Source organism: Oncorhynchus keta, chromosome 35 (genome assembly GCF_023373465.1).
Source record: "Oncorhynchus keta strain PuntledgeMale-10-30-2019 chromosome 35, Oket_V2, whole genome shotgun sequence".
Taxonomy (NCBI): domain Eukaryota; kingdom Metazoa; phylum Chordata; class Actinopteri; order Salmoniformes; family Salmonidae; genus Oncorhynchus; species Oncorhynchus keta.
Window position 1 is genome coordinate 506,980 of NC_068455.1, and position 22,500 is coordinate 529,479.

At 45.3% G+C, this 22,500-nt stretch overlaps 1 protein-coding gene across 1 annotated transcript in view; it reads right to left on the reverse strand.

The window, feature by feature from the left end:
- Positions 1-22,500, reverse strand: part of fgfr3 (fibroblast growth factor receptor 3) — a 275,420-nt gene that overhangs the window by 122,903 nt on the left and 130,017 nt on the right. Inside the window, 1 exon segment of the mRNA XM_052495875.1 lies at positions 21,642-21,890. Coding sequence (XP_052351835.1) covers positions 21,642-21,890 — 249 coding nt within the window.

The window sequence follows — 22,500 nt, forward strand, 5'->3', positions numbered from 1 at the left end:
GGCTGTACCCACTATAAATTACAGTTTTACTGTGAACACTGAGGCTGTACCCACTATAAATTACAGTTTTACTGTGAACACTGAGGCTGTACCCACTATAAATTACAGTTTTACTGTGAACACTGAGGCTGTACCCACTATAACTTACAGTTTTACTGTAAACACTGAGGCTGTACCCACTATAACTTACAGTTTTACTGTGAACACTGAGGCTGTACCCACTATAAATTACAGTTTTACTGTGAACACTGAGGCTGTACCCACTATAAATTACAGTTTTACTGTAAACACTGAGGCTGTACCCACTATAAATTACAGTTTTACTGTGAACACTGAGGCTGTACCCACTATAAATTACAGTTTTACTGTGAACACTGAGGCTGTACCCACTATAAATTACAGTGTTACTGTGAACACTGAGGCTGTACCCACTATAAATTACAGTTTTACTGTGAACACTGAGGCTGTACCCACTATAAATTACAGTGTTACTGTGAACACTGAGGCTGTACCCACTATAAATTACAGTTTTACTGTGAACACTGAGGCTGTACCCACTATAACTTACAGTTTTACTGTGAACACTGAGGCTGTACCCACTATAAATGACAGTTTTACTGTGAACACTGAGGCTGTACCCACTATAACTTACAGTTTTACTGTGAACACTGAGGCTGTACCCACTATAACTTACAGTTTTACAGGGAACACTGAGGCTGTACCCGCTATAAATGACAGTTTTACTGTGAACACTGAGGCTGTACCCATGTATGCTACTGTGGCTATTTGATCATAATGTAGGCCTGACACCACACTCAGAGGGCCCTCAACTCTTCCCTGTAGGCTGTCTCACCGTTGGTAATAATGGGGCGGCAGCGTAGCCTAGTGGCTAGAGCGTTGGACTAGTAACCGGAAGGTTGCGAGTTCAAACCCCCGAGCTGACAAGGTACAAATCTGTCGTTCTGCCCCTGAACAGGCAGTTAACCCACTGTTCCCAGGCCGTCATTGAAAATAAGAATGTGTTCTTAACTGACTTGCCTGGTTAAATAAAGGTAAAATTAAAAATAAATAAATAAATCAAGCCCACTGCTGTTGTGTCGTCTGCAAACTTGATAATTGAGTTGGAGTTGTGCATGGCCACGCAGTCATGGGTGAACAGGGAGTACAGGAGGGGGCTGAGCACGCACCCTTGTGGGGCCCCATTGTTGAGGGTCAGCAAAGTGGAGGCCCAGGTCTGTCAGGGCCCAGGTAATATAATAATATAAATAATATAATATATGCCATTTAGCAGACGCTTTTATCCAAAGCGACTTACAGTCATGTGTGCATACATTCTACATATGGGTGGTCCCGGGAATCGAACCCACTACCCTGGCGTTACAAGCGCCATGCTCTACCAACTGAGCTACAGAAGGACCATGGTCTGTCAGGATCTGTGCAGAAGATCTAGGTGCTGCTGTAGGCCCTCCTCTCTGTCTCTACCACTTCCCCCTGGCAGCACTCTCTCCCTCTCTCCATCTCTGTCTCTCTACCCTTCCCCCTGGCAGCACTAGACCAGACCCTCTGTCTCTCTACCCTTCCCCCTGGCAGCACAAGAGCAGACCCTCTGTCTCTCTACCCTTGGCTTCACATGACCCTTACTCTTCACGTTACAGAGCTACTGTGGAAATGAGGCCTGTATCAGAGTGGAAATGAGGCTTTTATCAGAGTGGAAATGAGGCCAGTATCAGAGTGGAAATGAGGCCTGTATCAGAGTGGAAATGAGGCCTGTATCAGAGTGGAAATGAGGCCTGTATCAGAGTGGAACTAAGGCTTTTATCAGAGTGGAAATTAGGCCTGTATCAGAGTGGAACTAAGGCTTTTATCAGAGTGGAAATGAGGCCAGTATGAGAGTGGAACTAAGGCTTTTATCAGAGTGGAAATGAGGCCAGTATGAGAGTGAAACTAAGGCTTTTATCAGAGTGGAACTAAGGCTTTTATCAGAGTGGAAATGAGGCCTGTATCAGAGTGGAACTAAGGCTGTTATCAGAGTGGAAATGAGGCCTGTATCAGAGTGGAACTAAGGCTTTTATCAGAGTGGAAATGAGGCCAGTATCAGAGTGGAAACGAGGCCAGTATCAGAGTGGAAACAAGGCCAGTATCAGAGTGGAAATGAGTCCAGTATCAGAGTGGAACTAAGGCTTTTATCAGAGTGGAAATGAGGCCTGTATCCGAGTGGAAACGAGGCCAGTATCAGAGTGGAAACGAGGCCAGTATCAGAGTGGAACTAAGACTTTTATCAGAGTGGAAATGAGGCCTGTATCAGAGTGGAAATGAGGCCTGTATCAGAGTGGAACTAAGGCTTTTATCAGAGTGGAAATGAGGCCAGTATCAGAGTGGAACTAAGACTTTTATCAGAGTGGAAATTAGGCCTGTATCAGAGTGGAACTAAGGCTGTTATCAGAGTGGAAATGAGGCCAGTATCAGAGTGGAAATGAGGCTGTTATCAGAGTGGAAATGAGGCCAGTATCAGAGTGGAAATAAGGCTGTTATCAGAGTGGAAATGAGGCCAGTATCAGAGTGGAAATGAGGCTTTTATCAGAGTGGAAATGAGGCCAGTATCAGAGTGGAAATGAGGCTGTTATCAGAGTGGAAATGAGGCCAGTATCAGAGTGGAAATGAGGCCTGTATCAGAGTGGAACTAAGGCTGTTATCAGAGTGGAAATGAGGCCAGTATCAGAGTGGAAATGAGGCCTGTATCAGAGTGGAACTAAGGCTGTTATCAGAGTGGAAATGAGGCCAGTATCAGAGTGGAAATGAGGCCTGTATCAGAGTGGAAATGAGGCCTGTCTCAGAGTGGAACTAAGACTTTTATCAGAGTGGAAATGAGGCCTGTATCAGAGTGGAAATGAGGCCAGTATCAGAGTGGAAATGAGGCCTGTATCAGAGTGGAACTAAGGCTTTTATCAGAGTGGAAATGAGGCCTGTATCAGAGTGGAACTAAGGCTTTTATCAGAGTGGAAATGAGGCCTGTATCAGAGTGGAACTAAGGCTTTTACCAGAGTGGAAATGAGGACTGTATCAGAGTGGAAATGAGGCCAGTATCAGAGTGGAAATGAAGCCGGCATCAGAGTGGAAATGAGGCCAGTATCAGAGTGGAAACGAGGCCTGTATCGGAGTGGAACTAAGACTTTTATCAGAATGGAAATGAGGCCTGTATCAGAGTGGAAATGAGGCCAGTATCAGAGTGGAAATGAGGCCTGTATCAGAGTGGAACTAAGGCTTTTATCAGAGTGGAAATGAGGCCTGTATCAGAGTGGAACTAAGACTTTTATCAGAGTGGAAATGAGGCCTGTATCAGAGTGGAAATGAGGCCAGTATCAGAGTGGAAATGAGGCCAGTATCAGAGTGGAAACGAGGCCTGTATCAGAGTGGAACTAAGGCCTTTATCAGAGTGGAACTAAGGCTTTTATCAGAGTGGAAATGAGGCCTGTATCAGAGTGAAAATGAGGCCAGTATCAGAGTGGAAAAGAGGCCTGTATCAGAGTGGAAACGAGGCCAGTATCAGAGTGGAAATTAGGCTTTTATCAGAGTGGAAATGAGGCCTGTTTCAGAGTGGAACTAAGGCTTTTATCAGAGTGGAAATGAGGCCTGTATCAGAGTGGAAATGAGGCCAGTATCAGAGTGGAAATGAGGCCTGTATCAGAGTGGAAATGAGGTCAGTATCAGAGTGGAAATGAGGCCTGTATCAGAGTGGAAATGAGGCCTGTATCAGAGTGGAAATGAGGTCAGTATCAGAGTGGAAATGAGGCCTGTATCAGAGTGGAAATGAGGCCTGTATCAGAGTGGAAATGAGGCCTGTATCAGAGTGGAAATGAGGCCTGTATCAGAGTGGAAATGAGGCCTGTATCAGAGTGGAAATGAGGTCAGTATCAGAGTGGAAATGAGGCCTGTATCAGAGTGGAAATGAGGCCTGTATCAGAGTGGAACTAAGACTTTTATCCGAGTGGAAATGAGGCCTGTATCAGAGTGGAAATGAGGCCTGTTTCAGAGTGGAACTAAGACTTTTATCAGAGTGGAAATGAGGCCTGTATCAGAGTGGAAATGAGGCCTGTTTCAGAGTGGAACTAAGACTTTTATCAGAGTGGAAATGAGGCCTGTATCAGAGTGGAAATGAGGCCAGTATCAGAGTGGAAATTAGGCCTGTATCAGAGTGGAAATGAGGCCTGTATCAGAGTGGAAATGAGGTCAGTATCAGAGTGGAAATGAGGCCTGTATCAGAGTGGAAATGAGGCCTGTATCAGAGTGGAAATGAGGCCTGTATCAGAGTGGAAATGAGGCCTGTATCAGAGTGGAAATGAGGCCTGTATCAGAGTGGAAATGAGGCCTGTATCAGAGTGGAAATGAGGCCTGTATCAGAGTGGAAATGAGGCCAGTATCAGAGTGGAAATGAGGCCTGTATCAGAGTGGAAATGAGGCCTGTATCAGAGTGGAAATGAGGCCTTTATCAGAGTGGAAATTAGGCCTGTATCAGAGTGGAACTAAGGCTTTTATCAGAGTGGAAATGAGGCCAGTATCAGAGTGGAAATAAGGCCTGTATCAGAGTGGAAATGAGGCCTGTATCAAAGTGGAAATGAGGCCTGTATCAGAGTGGAACTAAGGCTTTTATCAGAGTGGAAATGAGGCCTGTATCAGAGTGGAACTAAGGCTTTTATCAGAGTGGAAATGAGGCCTGTATCAGAGTGGAAATGAGTCCAGTATCAGAGTGGAAATGAGGCCAGTATCAGAGAAATCAGAGTGGAAATGAGGCCTCAGTATCAGAGTGGAAAATGAGGCCTGTATCTTTTATCAGAGTGGAAATGAGGCCTGTATCAGAGTGGAACTAAGACTTTTATCAGAGTGGAAATGAGGCCTGTATCAGAGTGGAACTAAGGCTTTTACCAGAGTGGAAATGAGGCCTGTATCAGAGTGAAAATGAGGCCAGTATCAGAGTGGAAATGAGGCCTGTATCAGAGTGGAAACGAGGCCAGTATCAGAGTGGAAATGAGGCTTTTATCAGAGTGGAAATGAGGCCTGTTTCAGAGAACTAAGACTTTTATCAGAGTGGAAATGAGGCCTGTATCAGAGTGGAAATGAGTCCAGTATCAGAGTGGAAATGAGGCCTGTATCAGAGTGGAAATGAGGCCTGTATCAGAGTGGAAATTAGGCCTTTATCAGATTGGAAATGAGGCCTGTATCAGAGTGGAACTAAGACTTTTATCAGAGTGGAAATGAGGCCAGTATCAGAGTGGAAATGAGGCCTGTATCAGAGTGGAAATGAGGCCTGTATCAGAGTGGAAACTTTTATCAGAGGCCAGTATCAGAGTGGAAATGAGTCCAGTATCAGAGTGGAAACCAGTATCAGAGGCTTTTATCAGAGTGGAAATGAGGCCTGTATCAGAGTGGAAATGAGGCCTGTATCAGAGTGGAACTAAGGCTTTTATCAGAGTGGAAATGAGGCCTGTATCAGAGTGGAACTAAGACTTTATCAGAGTCCAGTATCAGAGTGGAAATGAGGCCAGTATCAGAGTGGAAACGAGGCCAGTATCAGAGTGGAAATGAGTCCAGTATCAGAGTGGTACTAAGGCTTTTATCAGAGTGGAAATTAGGCCTGTATCAGAGTGGAACTAAGACTTTTATCAGAGTGGAAATGAGGCCTGTATCAGAGTGAAAATGAGGCCAGTATCAGTATCAGAGTGGTACTAAGGCTTTTATCAATGTGGCCTGTATCAGAGTGGAACTAAGACTTTTATCAGGCCAGTATCAGAGTGGAAATGAGGCTTTTTTTATCAGAGTGGAAATGAGGCCTGTTTCAGAGAACTAAGACTTTTATCAGAGTGGAAATGAGGCCTGTATCAGAGTGGAAATGAGGCCAGTATCAGAGTGGAAATGAGGCCAGTATCAGAGTGGAAATGAGGCCAGTATCAGAGTGGAAATGAGGCCTGTATCAGAGTGGAAATGAGGCCAGTATCAGAGTGGAAATTAGGTCTTTATCAGATTGGAAATGAGGCCTGTATCAGAGTGGAACTAAGACTTTTATCAGAGTGGAAATGAGGCCAGTATCAGAGTGGAAATGAGGCCTGTATCAGAGTGGAAATGAGGCCAGTATCAGAGTGGAAATGAGGCCTGTATCAGAGTGGAACTAAGGATTTTATCAGAGTGGAAATGAGGCCTGTATCAGAGTGGAACTAAGGATTTTATCAGATTGGAAATGAGGCCTGTATCAAAGTGGAAATGAGGCCTGTATCAGAGTGGAACTAAGGCTTTTATCAGAGTGGAAATGAGGCCTTATCAGAGTGGAACTAAGGCTTTATCAGAGTGGAAATGAGGCCTGTATCAGAGTGGAAATTTTATCAGAGTGGAAATGAGTCCAGTATCAGAGTGGAAATGAGGCCAGTATCAGAGTGGAAATGAGGCCTGTATCAGAGTGGTACTAAGGCTTTATCAGAGTGGAAATGAGGCCTGTATCAGAGTGGAACTAAGACTTTTATCAGAGTGGAAATGAGGCCTGTATCAGATCAGTGGAACTAAGAGCTTTTAAGAGTGGAAATGAGGCCTGTATCAGAGTGAAATGAGGCCAGTATCAGAGTGGAAATGAGGCCTGTATCAGAGTGGAAATGAGGCCAGTATCAGAGTGGAAATGAGGCTTTTATCAGAGTGGAAATGAGGCCTGTTTCAGAGAACTAAGACTTTTATCAGAGTGGAAATGAGGCCTGTATCAGAGTGGAAATGAGTCAGTATCAGAGTGGAAATGAGGCCTGTATCAGAGTGGAAATGAGGCCTGTATCAGAGTGGAAATAAGGCCTTTATCAGATTGGAAATGAGGCCTGTATCAGAGTGGAACTAAGACTTTTATCAGAGTGGAAATGAGGCCAGTATCAGAGTGGAAATGAGGCCTGTATCAGAGTGGAAATGAGGCCTGTATCAGAGTGGAAACAGGCCAGTATCAGAGTGGAAATGAGGCCAGTATCAGAGTGGAAACGAGGCTTTTATCAGAGTGGAAATGAGGCCTGTATCAGAGTGGAAATGAGGCCTGTATCAGAGTGGAACTAAGGCTTTTATCAGAGTGGAAATGAGGCCTGTATCAGAGTGGAAATGAGTCCAGTATCAGAGTGGAAACGAGGCCAGTATCAGAGTGGAAATGAGTCCAGTATCAGAGTGGTACTAAGGCTTTTATCAGAGTGGAAATGAGGCCTGTATCAGAGTGGAACTAAGACTTTTATCAGAGTGGAAATGAGGCCTGTATCAGAGTGAAAATGAGGCCAGTATCAGAGTGGAAACGAGGCCAGTATCAGAGTGGAAATGAGGCTTTTATCAGAGTGGAAATGAGGCCTGTTTCAGAGAACTAAGACTTTTATCAGAGTGGAAATGAGGCCTGTATCAGAGTGGAAATGAGGCCAGTATCAGAGTGGAAATGAGGCCAGTATCAGAGTGGAAATGAGGCCAGTATCAGAGTGGAAATGAGGCCAGTATCAGAGTGGAAATGAGGCCAGTATCAGAGTGGAAATTAGGCCTTTATCAGATTGGAAATGAGGCCTGTATCAGAGTGGAACTAAGACTTTTATCAGAGTGGAAATGAGGCCAGTATCAGAGTGGAAATGAGGCCTGTATCAGAGTGGAAATGAGGCCAGTATCAGAGTGGAAATGAGGCCTGTATCAGAGTGGAACTAAGGATTTTATCAGAGTGGAAATGAGGCCTGTATCAGAGTGGAACTAAGGATTTTATCAGATTGGAAATGAGGCCTGTATCAGATTGGAAATGAGGCCTGTATCAGAGTGGAACTAAGGATTTTATCAGATTGGAAATGAGGCCAGTATCAGAGTGGAAATTAAGCCTTTATCAGAGTGGAAATGAGGCCTGTATCAGAGTGGAAATGAGGCCTGTATCAGAGTGGAAATGAGGCCTGTATCAGAGTGGAACTAAGACTTTTATCAGATTGGAAATGAGGCCAGTATCAGAGTGGAAATTAAGCCTTTATCAGAGTGGAAATGAGGCCTGTATCAGAGTGGAAAATGAGGCCTGTATCAGAGTGGAAATGAGGCCTGTATCAGAGTGGAAACGAGGCCAGTATCAGAGTGGAAATGAGGCTTTTATCAGAGTGGAAATGAGGCCTGTTTCAGAGAACTAAGACTTTTATCAGAGTGGAAATGAGGCCTGTATCAGAGTGGAAATGAGTCCAGTATCAGAGTGGAAATGAGGCCTGTATCAGAGTGGAAATGAGGCCTGTATCAGAGTGGAAATTAGGCCTTTATCAGATTGGAAATGAGGCCTGTATCAGAGTGGAACTAAGACTTTTATCAGAGTGGAAATGAGGCCAGTATCAGAGTGGAAATGAGGCCTGTATCAGAGTGGAAATGAGGCCTGTATCAGAGTGGAAACGAGGCCAGTATCAGAGTGGAAATGAGTCCAGTATCAGAGTGGAAACGAGGCTTTTATCAGAGTGGAAATGAGGCCTGTATCAGAGTGGAAATGAGGCCTGTATCAGAGTGGAACTAAGGCTTTTATCAGAGTGGAAATGAGGCCTGTATCAGAGTGGAAATGAGTCCAGTATCAGAGTGGAAACGAGGCCAGTATCAGAGTGGAAATGAGTCCAGTATCAGAGTGGTACTAAGGCTTTTATCAGAGTGGAAATGAGGCCTGTATCAGAGTGGAACTAAGACTTTTATCAGAGTGGAAATGAGGCCTGTATCAGAGTGAAAATGAGGCCAGTATCAGAGTGGAAACGAGGCCAGTATCAGAGTGGAAATGAGGCTTTTATCAGAGTGGAAATGAGGCCTGTTTCAGAGAACTAAGACTTTTATCAGAGTGGAAATGAGGCCTGTATCAGAGTGGAAATGAGGCCAGTATCAGAGTGGAAATGAGGCCAGTATCAGAGTGGAAATGAGGCCAGTATCAGAGTGGAAATGAGGCCAGTATCAGAGTGGAAATGAGGCCAGTATCAGAGTGGAAATTAGGCCTTTATCAGATTGGAAATGAGGCCTGTATCAGAGTGGAACTAAGACTTTTATCAGAGTGGAAATGAGGCCAGTATCAGAGTGGAAATGAGGCCTGTATCAGAGTGGAAATGAGGCCAGTATCAGAGTGGAAATGAGGCCTGTATCCGAGTGGAACTAAGGATTTTATCAGAGTGGAAATGAGGCCTGTATCAGAGTGGAACTAAGGATTTTATCAGATTGGAAATGAGGCCTGTATCAGATTGGAAATGAGGCCTGTATCAGAGTGGAACTAAGGATTTTATCAGATTGGAAATGAGGCCAGTATCAGAGTGGAAATTAAGCCTTTATCAGAGTGGAAATGAGGCCTGTATCAGAGTGGAAATGAGGCCTGTATCAGAGTGGAAATGAGGCCTGTATCAGAGTGGAACTAAGACTTTTATCAGATTGGAAATGAGGCCAGTATCAGAGTGGAAATTAAGCCTTTATCAGAGTGGAAATGAGGCCTGTATCAGAGTGGAAATGAGGCCTGTATCAGAGTGGAAATGAGGCCTGTATCAGAGTGGAACTAAGACTTTTATCAGAGTGGAAATAAGGCCTGTATCAGAGTGGAAATGAGGCCTGTATCAGAGTGGAAATGAGGCCTGTATCAGAGTGGAACTAAGGCTTTTATCAGAGTGGAAATGAGGCCAGTATCAGAGGTGGAAACGAATCCAGTATCAGAGTGGAAATGAGTCCAGTATCAGAGTGGAAATGAGTCCAGTATCAGAGTGGAAACAAGCCTTTTATCAGAGTGGAAATGAGGCCTGTATCAGAGTGAAAATGAGGCCAGTATCAGAGTGGAAATGAGGCCTGTATCAGAGTGGAAACGAGGCTTTTATCATAGTGGAAATGAGGCCTGTTTCAGAGTGGAACTAAGACTTTTATCAGAGTGGAAATGAGGCCTGTATCAGAATGGAAATGAGGCCAGTATCAGAGTGGAAATGAGGCCAGTATCAGAGTGGAAATGAGGCCTGTATCAGAGTGGAACTAAGGATTTTATCAGAGTGGAAATGAGGCCAGTATCAGAGTGGAAATAAGGCCTGTATCAGAGTGGAAATGAGGCCTGTATCAGAGTGGAAATGAGGCCAGTATCAGAGTGGAAATGAGGCCTGTATCAGAGTGGAAATGAGGCCAGTATCAGAGTGGAAATGAGGCCTGTATCAGAGTGGAACTAAGGATTTTATCAGAGTGGAAATGAGGCCAGTATCAGAGTGGAAATAAGGCCTGTATCAGAGTGGAAAAGAGGCCTGTATCAGAGTGGAAATGAGGCCAGTATCAGAGTGGAAATGAGGCCTGTATCAGAGTGGAACTAAGGCTTTTATCAGAGTGGAAATGAGGCCAGTATCAGAGTGGAAACGAATCCAGTATCAGAGTGGAAATGAGTCCAGTATCAGAGTGGAAACAAGGCTTTTATCAGAGTGGAAATGAGGCCTGTATCAGAGTGAAAATGAGGCCAGTATCAGAGTGGAAATGAGGCCTGTATCAGAGTGGAAATGAGGCTTTTATCAAAGTGGAAATGAGGCCTGTTTCAGAGTGGAACTAAGACTTTTATCAGAGTGGAAATGAGGCCTGTATCAGAGTGGAAATGAGGCCTGTATCAGAGTGGAAACGAGGCCAGTATCAGAGTGGAAATGAGGCTTTTATCAGAGTGGAAATGAGGCCTGTTTCAGAGAACTAAGACTTTTATCAGAGTGGAAATGAGGCCTGTATCAGAGTGGAAATGAGGCCAGTATCAGAGTGGAAATGAGGCCAGTATCAGAGTGGAAATGAGGCCAGTATCAGAGTGGAAATGAGGCCAGTATCAGAGTGGAAATGAGGCCAGTATCAGAGTGGAAATTAGGCCTTTATCAGATTGGAAATGAGGCCTGTATCAGAGTGGAACTAAGACTTTTATCAGAGTGGAAATGAGGCCAGTATCAGAGTGGAAATGAGGCCTGTATCAGAGTGGAAATGAGGCCAGTATCAGAGTGGAAATGAGGCCTGTATCAGAGTGGAACTAAGGATTTTATCAGAGTGGAAATGAGGCCTGTATCAGAGTGGAACTAAGGATTTTATCAGATTGGAAATGAGGCCTGTATCAGATTGGAAATGAGGCCTGTATCAGAGTGGAACTAAGGATTTTATCAGATTGGAAATGAGGCCAGTATCAGAGTGGAAATTAAGCCTTTATCAGAGTGGAAATGAGGCCTGTATCAGAGTGGAAATGAGGCCTGTATCAGAGTGGAAATGAGGCCTGTATCAGAGTGGAACTAAGACTTTTATCAGAGTGGAAATGAGGCCAGTATCAGAGTGGAAATGAGGCCAGTATCAGAGTGGAAATAAGGCCTGTATCAGAGTGGAAATGAGGCCTGTATCAGAGTGGAAATGAGGCCTGTATCAGAGTGGAACTAAGGCTTTTATCAGAGTGGAAATGAGGCCAGTATCAGAGTGGAAACGAATCCAGTATCAGAGTGGAAATGAGTCCAGTATCAGAGTGGAAACAAGGCTTTTATCAGAGTGGAAATGAGGCCTGTATCAAAGTGAAAATGAGGCCAGTATCAGAGTGGAAATGAGGCCTGTATCAGAGTGGAAACGAGGCTTTTATCATAGTGGAAATGAGGCCTGTTTCAGAGTGGAACTAAGACTTTTATCAGAGTGGAAATGAGGCCTGTATTAGAATGGAAATGAGGCCAGTATCAGAGTGGAAATGAGGCCAGTATCAGAGTGGAAATGAGGCCTGTATCAGAGTGGAACTAAGGATTTTATCAGAGTGGAAATGAGGCCAGTATCAGAGTGGAAATAAGGCCTGTATCAGAGTGGAAATGAGGCCTGTATCAGAGTGGAAATGAGGCCAGTATCAGAGTGGAAATGAGGCCTGTATCAGAGTGGAAATGAGGCCAGTATCAGAGTGGAAATGAGGCCTGTATCAGAGTGGAACTAAGGATTTTATCAGAGTGGAAATGAGGCCAGTATCAGAGTGGAAATAAGGCCTGTATCAGAGTGGAAATGAGGCATGTATCAGAGTGGAAATGAGGCCAGTATCAGAGTGGAAATGAGGCCTGTATCAGAGTGGAACTAAGGCTTTTATCAGAGTGGAAATGAGGCCAGTATCAGAGTGGAAACGAATCCAGTATCAGAGTGGAAATGAGTCCAGTATCAGAGTGGAAACAAGGCTTTTATCAGAGTGGAAATGAGGCCTGTATCAGAGTGAAAATGAGGCCAGTATCAGAGTGGAAATGAGGCCTGTATCAGAGTGGAAACGAGGCTTTTATCAAAGTGGAAATGAGGCCTGTTTCAGAGTGGAACTAAGACTTTTATCAGAGTGGAAATAAGGCCTGTATCAGAGTGGAACTAAGGCTTTTATCAGAGTGGAAATGAGGCCTGTATCAGAGTGGAAATGAGTCCAGTATCAGAGTGGAAACGAGGCCAGTATCAGAGTGGAAATGAGTCCAGTATCAGAGTGGAACTAAGGCTTTTATCAGAGTGGAAATGAGGCCTGTATCAGAGTGGAACTAAGACTTTTATCAGAGTGGAAATGAGGCCTGTATCAGAGTGGAACTAAGACTTTTACCAGAGTGGAAATGAGGCCAGTATCAGAGTGGAAATGAGGCCGGTATCAGAGTGGAAATGAGGCCAGTATCAGAGTGGAAACGAGGCCTGTATCAGAGTGGAACTAAGGCCTTTATCAGAGTGGAACTAAGGCTTTTATCAGAGTGGAAATGAGGCCAGTATCAGAGTGGAAATGAGGCCTGTATCAGAGTGGAAATGAGTCCAGTATCAGAGTGAAAATGAGGCCAGTATCAGAGTGGAAATGAGGCCTGTATCAGAGTGGAAATGAGGCCAGTATCAGAGTGGAAATGAGGCTTTTATCAGAGTGGACATGAGGCCAGTATCAGAGTGGAAATGAGGCCTGTTTCAGAGTGGAACTAAGACTTTTATCAGAGTGGAAATGAGGCCAGTATCAGAGTGGAAATGAGGCCAGTATCAGAGTGGAAATGAGGCCTGTATCAGAGTGGAACTAAGGCTTCTATCAGAGTGGAACTAAGGCTTCTATCAGAGTGAAAATGAGGCCAGTATCAGAGTGGAAATGAGGCCTGTATCAGAGTGGAAATGAGGCCAGTATCAGAGTGGAACTAAGGCTTTATCAGAGTGGAAATGAGGCCTGTATCAGAGTGGAAATGAGGCCTGTTTCAGAGTGGAACTAAGGCTTTATCAGAGTGGAAATGAGGCCTGTATCAGAGTGGAAATGAGGCCTGTTTCAGAGTGAAACTAAGGCTTTTATTAGAGTGGAAATGAGGCCTGTATCAGAGTGGAAATGAGGCCTGTTTCAGAGTGAAACTAAGACTTTTATCAGAGTGGAAATGAGGCCTGTATCAGAGTGGAAATGAGGCCTGTATCAGAGTGGAAATGAGGCCTGTATCAGAGTGGAAATGAGGCCTGTTTCAGAGTGGAAATGAGGCCGGTATCAGAGTGGAAATGAGGCCTGTTTCAGAGTGGAACTAAGGCTTTTATCAGAGTGGAAATGAGGCCTGTTTCAGAGTGAAACTAAGGCTTTTATTAGAGTGGAAATGAGGCCTGTTTCAGAGTGAAACTAAGGCTTTTATTAGAGTGGAAATGAGGCCTGTATCAGAGTTGAAATGAGGCCAGTATCAGAGTGGAAATGAGGCTAGAGGTCTGAGGCCTGTATCAGAGTGGAACTTGGCTGTGACATTTGGAGCAAGAAGTGTCTGAGCCTATGTGAGCATGCGCTACTAGATGTGTGGTAGTAATATGTGTGTGTGTGTAACTTGGCAGTAGCAGTTCTGAATCCTCTCCTCTCCTCAGCTCTTAAGGAGCTGCCTGCTCCGCTCCGCCCATCTGACTGTGTGTGTCTGAATGTTGGAACTCTGGAGGTTTTCAACTTTACAGAACCTGGGAGGAAACCTCTCTGTTTATGGACTATAACAAGCTGGCAGAAATCAATACTTACTGGTAATCAGATATCTATTAACTGAAAGCTGTGGATACCAGTAGTTTGTTGATTGGTGATACTGACTGGTTATACTGTAAGATCTATCAGGCAGACACAGGGAAGTCGTGGTGACCTAACCATAACCCTCCTATCAGACACCGGGAAGTCGTGGTGACCTAACCATAACCCTCCTATCAGACACAGGGAAGTCGTGGTGACCTAACCATAACCCTCCTATCAGACACCGGGAAGTCGTGGTGACCTAACCATAACCCTCCTATCAGACACAGGGAAGTCGTGGTGACCTAACCAAAACCCTCCTATCAGACACAGGGAAGTCGTGGTGACCTAACCAAAACCCTCCTATCAGACACAGGGAAGTCGTGGTGACCTAACCAAAACCCTCCTATCAGACACAGGGAAGTCGTGGTGACCTAACCATAACCATCCTATCAGACACAGGGAAGTCGTGGTGACCAAACCATAACCCTCCTATCAGACACAGGGAAGTCGTGGTGACCTAACCATAACCATCCTATCAGACACAGGGAAGTCGTGGTGACCTAACCATAACCATCCTATCAGACACAGGGAAGTCGTGGTGACCTAACCATAACCCTCCTATCAGACACAGGGAAGTCGTGGTGACCTAACCATAACCATCCTATCAGACACAGGGAAGTCGTGGTGACCTAACCATAACCATCCTATCAGACACAGGGAAGTCGTGGTGACCTAACCATAACCCTCCTATCAGACACAGGGAAGTCGTGGTGACCTCCTGACAGTGACTAATATTATTCATCACGGTTGGTCATTACATAATTGGTTGATTAAATCATTACACTCTTGGAGAGATATGGATAGAAACAGAGGGATACAGAGTAGAGGGAAAAGGACAGCCAAACAGAGAGAGAGAGAGGAGAGAAAGAGAGAGAGGAGAGAGAGAGGAGAGAAAGTTATAGCCAAACAGTGGAGACTAATTTGACCCCAACAAATAACAGGCTATATGTGTCAACAGCAACAAAAACAATGTACTGAGTAAATGTCAAATTGGCTTTTAACCAAATTACCGTAAGACAAACCACGTATTCACCCTGCATAACCCAATTGACAAACAAACAAACCAAAACAAAGGCAAAGTCTTCTCATGCTTTGCTGATTTACAAATCAAATCAAATAAAAGGTTATTCGTCACATACACATGGTTAGCAGATGTTAATGCGAGTGTAGCGAAATGCTTGTGCTTCTAGTTCCGACAATGCAGTAATAACCAACAAGTAATCTAGCTAACAATTCCAAAACTACTACCTTATAGACACAAGTGTAAGGGGATAAAGAATATGTACATAAAGATATATGAATGAGTGATGGTACAGAGCGGCATAGGCAAGATACAGTAGATGGTATTGAGTACAGTATATACATATGAGATGAGTATGTAAACAAAGTGGCATAGTTAAAGTGGCTAGTGATACATGTATTACATAAGGATGCAGTCGATGATATAGAGTACAGTATATACATATACACATGAGATGAATAATGTAGGGTATGTAAACATTATATTAGGTAGCATTGTTTAAAGTGGCTAGTGATATATTTACTTCATTTCCCATCAATTCCCATTATTAAAGTGGCTGGAGTTGAGTCAGTGTGTTGGCAGCAGCCACTCAATGTTAGTGGTGGCTGTTTAACGGTCTGATGGCCTCGAGATAGAAGCTGTTTTTCAGTCTCTCGGTCCCAGCTTTGATGCACCTGTACTGACCTCGCCTTCTGGATGATAGCGGGGTGAACAGGCAGTGGCTCGGGTGGTTGTTGTCCTTGATGAACTTTATGGCCTTCCTGTTACATCGAGTGGTGTAGGTGTCCTGGAGGGCAGGTAGTTTGCCCCCGGTGATGCGTTGTGCAGACCTCACTACCATCTGGAGAGCCTTACGGTTGTGCATCTGTAGAAGTTTGTGAGTGCTTTTGGTGACAAGCCGAATTTCTTCAGCCTCCTGAGGTTGAAGAGGCGCTGCTGCGCCTTCTTCACGATGCTGTCTGTGTGGGTGGACCAATTCAGTTTGTCTGTGAAGTGTACGCCGAGGAACTTAAAACTTAATACCCTCTCCACTACTGTTCCATCGATGTGGATAGGGGGGTGTTCCCTCTGCTGTTTCCTGAAGTCCACAATCATCTCCTTAGTTTTGTTGACGTTGAGTGTGAGGTTATTTTCCTGACACCACACTCCGAGGGCCCTCACCTCCTCCCTGTAGGCCGTATCGTCGTTGTTGGTAATCAAGCCTACCACTGTTGTGTCGTCCGCAAACTTGATGATTGAGTTGGAGGTGGCCACGCAGTCGTGGGTGAACAAGGAGTACAGGAGAGGGCTCAGAACGCACCCTTGTGGGGCCCCAGTGTTGAGGATCAGCAGGGTGGAGATGTTGTTGCCTAACCTCACCACCTGGGGACGGCACGTCAGGAAGTCCAGTACCCAGTTGCACAGGGAGGGGTCGAGACCCAGGGTCTCGAGCTTGATGACGAGCTTGGAGGGCACTATGGTGTTAAATGCCGAGCTGTAGTCGATGAACAGCATTCTCACGTAGGTATTCCTCTTGTCCAGATGAGTTAGGGCAGTGTGCAGTGTGGTTGAGATTGCATCGTCTGTGGACCTATTTGGGCGGTAAGCAAATTGGAGTGGGTCTAGGGTGTCAGGTAGGGTGGAGGTGATATGGTCCTTGACTAGTCTCTCAAAGCACTTCATGATGACGGAAGTGAGTAGTCGTTTAACTCAGTTACCTTAGCTTTCTTGGGAACAGGAACAATAGTGGCCCTCTTGAAGCATGTGGGAACAACAGACTGCAATAGGGATTGATTGAATATGTCCGTAAACACACCAGCCAGCTGGTCTGCGCATGCTCAGAGGGCGCGGCTGGGGATGCCATCTGGGCCTGCAGCCTTGCGAGGGTTGACATGTTTAAATGTTTCCTCACGTCCGCTGCAGTGAAGGAGAGTCCGCATGTTTTAGTTTGTGGGCCATGTCAGTGGCACTGTGTTGTCCTCAAAGCGGGCAAAAAAGTTATTTAGTCTGCGTGGGAGCAAGACATCCTGGTCCGTGACGGGGCTGGTTTTCTTCTTGTAATCCGTGATTGACTGTAGACCCTGCCACATACCTCTTGTGTCTGAGCCGTTGAATTGAGATTCTACTTTGTCTCTATACTGACGCTTAGCTTGTTTGATAGCCTTGCGGAGGGAATAGTTACACCGTTTGTATTCGGACATCTTTCTACACAATTTGGCATGAGGGTCTGCTATACAAATGGAGGGAAAGTGGTGTTGGGGGAAAAACATACGACATTATCAAATCCATGTACACAAAAAACAAGTGTGCAGTTAAATATGCAAATAACACACATTTCTTTCCACAGGGCCGTGGGGTGAGACAGGGATGCAGCTTAAGCCCCACCCTCTTCAACATATATATATCAACAAATTGGTGCGGGCACTAGAACAGTCTGCAGCACCCGGCCTCACCCTACTAGAATCTGAAGTCAAATGTCTACTGTTTGCTGATGATCTGGTGCTTCTGTCACCAATCAAGGAGGGCCTTTAGCATCACCTAGATCTTCTGCACAGATTCTGTCAGACCTGGGCCCTGACAGACCTGTGCCCTGACAGACCTGTGCCCTGACAGACTTGGGCCCTGACAGACCTGGGCCCTGACAGACCTGGGCCCTGACAGACTTGGGCCCTGACAGACCTGGGCCCTGACAGACCTGGGCCTTGACAGACCTGGGCCCTGACAGACCTGGGCCCTGACAGACCTGGGCCTTGACAGACCTGGGCCTTGACAGACCTGGGCCCGGACAGACCTGGGCCCTGACAGACCTGGGCCCTGACAGACCTGGGCCTTGACAGACCTGGGCCCTGACCTTCTTGGACCCTGACAGTAAATCTCAGTAAGACCAAAATAATGGTGCTCCAAACAAAGATCCAGTTTCCAGGACCACAAATACAAATTCCACCTAGACACCGTTGACCTAGAGCACACAAAAAACTCTACATACCTTGGCCTAAACATCAGCACCACAGGTAACTTCCACAAATCTGTGAACAATCTGAGAAAAGGCAAGAAGGGCCTTCTATGCCATCAAATGTAACATAATATCTGATACACCAAATACTTGAATCAGTTATAGAACCCATTGCCCTTTATGGTTGTGAGGTCTGGGGTCTGCTCACAAACCAAGAATTCACTAAATGGGACAAACACCAAATTGACACTCTTCATGCAGAATTCTGCAAAATTATCCTCTGTGTACAACGTAAAACACCAAATAATGCATGCAGAGTAGAATTAGGCCGATACCCGCTAATGATCAAAATCCAGAAAAGAGCCGTTAACTTCTTGGATATAGGGGGCGCTATTTTAATTTTTGGATGAAAAACATTCCCGTTTTAAACAAGATATTTTGTCACGAAAAGATGCTCGACTATGCATATAATTGACAGCTTTGGAAAGAAAACACTCTGACATTTCCAAAACTGCAAAGATATTGTCTGTGAGTCCCACAGAACTGATGTTACAGAAAAAACCCAGATAAAAATACAATCAGGAAGTGCCACATTTTTTGAAAACGCCTCATGGCAATGACTCCTTATATGCTAGGAGTCAGCTGACCTTTTCCACGTTTTCCCCAAGGTGTCTGCAGCATTGTGACGTATTTGTAGGCATATCATTGGAAGATTGACCATAAGACACTACATCTACCAGGTGGTCGCTTGGTGTCCTCCGTCGCAATTATTGCGTAATCTCCAGCTGCAGTATTTTTCCGTTTGCCTCGGATGAGAAACCGACTGCCAGGAATGATTTTTCATCGAATAGAATTGTGAAAAACACCTTGAGGATTGATTCTAAACAACGTTTGCCATGTTTCTGTCGATATTATGGAGCTAATTTGGAAAAAAAATTGGCGTTGTGTTGACTGCATTTTCGTTTTTTTTTCTTAGCCAAACGTGATGAACAAAACTGAGCGATTTCTCTTACACAAATAATCTTTTTGGAAAAAAATTAACATTTGCTATCTAACTGAGAGTCTCGTCATTGAAAACATCCGAAGTTCTTCAAAGGTAAATTATTTTATTTGAATGATTTTCTTGTTTTTGTGAAAATGTTGCCTGCTGAATGCTAACGCTAAATACTATGCTAGGCTATCAATACTCTTACACAAATGCTTGTGTAGCTTTGGTTAAAGCATATTTTGAAAATCTGAGATGACAGTGTTGTTAACAAAAGGCTAAGCTTGTGTTTCAATATATTTATTTCATTTAATTTGCGATTTTCATGAATAGGAAACGTTGCTTTATGGTAATGAGCTTGAGGCTATGATTACGCTCCCGGATACGGGATTGCTCGACGCTAGAGGTTAAATTCTACAACCACGTAAAAGGAAGTGATTCCCAAACCTTCCATAACAAAGCCATCACCCACAGAGAGATGAACCTGGATAAGAGTCCCCTAAGCAAGCTGGTCCTGGGGCTCTGTTCACAAACACACGCCACAGAGCCTCAGGACAGCAACACAATTAGACGCAACCAAATCATGAGAAAACAAAAAGATAATTACTTGACACATTGGAAAGAATTAACAAAAAAAATATTAGGGCTATTTGCCCCATAACAGAGAGTACACAGTGGCAGAATACCTGACCACTGTGACTGACCTAAAATTAAGGAAAGCTTTGACTATGTACAGACTCAGTGAGCATTGCCTTGCTATTGAGAAAGGCCGCCGTAGACAGACCTGGCTCTCAAGAGAAGACAGGCTATGTGCACACTGCCCACAAAATGAGGTGGAAACTGAGATGCACTTCCTAACCTCCTGCCCAATGTATGACCATATTAGAGACACATATTTCCCTCAGATTACACAGATCCACAAAGAATTCGAAAACAAATCCAATTTTGATAAACTCCCATATCTACTGGGTCAAATTCCACAGTGTGCCATCACAGCAGCAAGATTTGTGACCTGTTGCCACGAGAAAAGGGCAACCAGTGAAGAACAAACACCATTGTAAATACAACCCATATTTATGTTTATTTATTTTATCTTCTGTCCTTTAACCATTTGTACATTGTTAAAGGAAAGATAGAGAGAGAGAGATAGGAGAGAGGAGGGAAAAGGATAGCCAACCAAAGAGAGAGAGAGGAGAGAGGAGGGAAAGGATAGCCAACCAGAGAGAGAGAGAGAGAGGAGAGAGGAGATAGGAGGGAAAAGGATAGCCAACCAGAGAGAGAGAGGAGAGAGGAGGGAAAAGGATAGCCAACCAGAGAGAGAGAGAGAGGAGAGAGGAGGGAAAAGGATAGCCAACCAGAGAGAGAGAGAGAGGAGAGAGGAGGGAAAGGATAGCCAACCAGAGAGAGAGAGAGAGGAGAGAGGAGGGAAAAGGATAGCCAACCAGAGAGAGAGAGAGAGAGAGAGAGAGGAGATAGGAGGGAAAAGGATAGCCAACCAGAGAGAGAGAGGAGAGAGGAGGGAAAAGGATAGCCAACCAGAGAGAGAGAGAGAGGAGAGAGGAGGGAAAAGGATAGCCAACCAGAGAGAGAGAGAGAGGAGAGAGGAGGGAAAAGGATAGCCAACCAGAGAGAGAGAGGAGAGAGGAGGGAAAAGGATAGCCAACCAGAGAGAGAGAGAGAGGAGGGAAAAGGATAGCCAACCAGAGAGAGAGAGAGGAGAGAGGAGGGAAAAGGATAGCCAACCAGAGAGAGAGAGATAGGAGAGAGGAGCGAAAAGGATAGCCAACCAGAGAGAGAGAGAGGAGGGAAAAAAGGATAGCCAACCAGAGAGAGAGAGAGAGAGGAGAGAGGAGGGAAAAGGATAGCCAACCAGAGAGAGAGGAGAGAGGAGGGAAAAGGATAGCCAACCAGAGAGAGAGAGAGGAGAGAGGAGGGAAAAGGATAGCCAACCAGAGAGAGAGAGAGAGGGGAGAGGAGGGAAAAGGATAGCCAACCAGAGAGAGAGAGAGGAGAGAGGAGGGAAAAGGATAGCCAACCAGAGAGAGAGAGAGAGGAGAGAGGAGGGAAAAGGATAGCCAACCAGAGAGAGAGAGAGGAAAGAGGAGGGAAAGGATAGCCAACCAGAGAGAGAGAGAGAGGAGAGAGGAGGGAAAAGGATAGCCAACCAGAGAGAGAGAGAGGAAAGAGGAGGGAAAGGATAGCCAACCAGAGAGAGAGAGAGAGGAGAGAGGAGGGAAAAGGATAGCCAACCAGAGAGAGAGAGGAGGGAAAAGGATAGCCAACCAGAGAGAGAGAGAGGAGAGAGGAGGGAAAAGGATAGCCAACCAGAGAGAGAGAGATAGGAGAGAGGAGGGAAAAGGATAGCCAACCAGAGAGAGAGAGAGAGGAGGGAAAAGGATAGCCAACCAGAGAGAGAGAGAGAGAGAGGAGGGAAAAGGATAGCCAACCAGAGAGAGAGGAGAGAGGAGGGAAAAGGATAGCCAACCAGAGAGAGAGAGAGGAGAGAGGAGGGAAAAGGATAGCCAACCAGAGAGAGAGAGAGAGAGAGAGGAGGGAAAAGGATAGCCAACCAGAGAGAGAGAGAGGAGAGAGGAGGGAAAAGGATAGCCAACCAGAGAGAGAGAGAGAGGAGAGAGGAGGGAAAAGGATAGCCAACCAGAGGTAAATATAAAACCAGACGGATAGCAAGAGAGATGGAGATGTATGATGATGTCACCTGTCACTCTGATTGTGTAGTTGCTGAGCAGGTTGTTGTCGTGAGTGACGTGGCAGGAGTACATGCCGGAGTCCTCGTAAGACACGTTGATGATGCGTAGAACCCTCTGGTCCACTCGCGTCCGGTTGCTAGGCAACAGGCCGCTGCCATCCTTGAACCAGAGGACAGCTTGGGCGGGACCGTTGGGGTTACAGGACAGATCCAGGGTGTCCCCAGTAGAGACCACATAGTCCTCCAGGAACACAGAGTCTAGAAGGGGAGAGAGAGAGACACAGACAAACGGAGAGATTACACATAGAGGAAGACTGCCTCGAAAGACAAAGTGTGTATAGCCAGGGACAAAGAGAAAGGGTTAGGAAGCAGAGAGAGAGACAGACAGGGTTAGGGAGCAGAGAGAGAGACAGACAGGGTTAGGGAGCAGAGAGAGAGACAGACAGGGTTAGGGGACAGAGACAGACAGGGTTCGGGACAGAGAGAGAGACAGACAGGGTTAGGGGACAGAGAGAGAGACAGACAGGGTTAGGGGACAGAGAGAGAGACAGACAGGGTTAGGGGACAGAGAGAGAGACAGACAGGGTTAGGGGACAGAGAGAGAGACAGACAGGGTTAGGGGACAGAGAGAGAGACAGACAGGGTTACACTCTTATAAAAAAAGGGTTCTGAAGGGGTTCTACAAGACCTGTTTCGATCAGAAGACAATGGTTCTTCGTAAGGCAAAGGGTTCTACACAGAACCTTTAACATTCTAAGAACTGGTTTCCTTAGAAAAAGCTCTTTGATGATTATTTGGAAGGTGAGAAGGGTTCTACATATATGGTATTTCCCAGCATGCTCTATTGCAGGGAGATTTTCAGAATAGT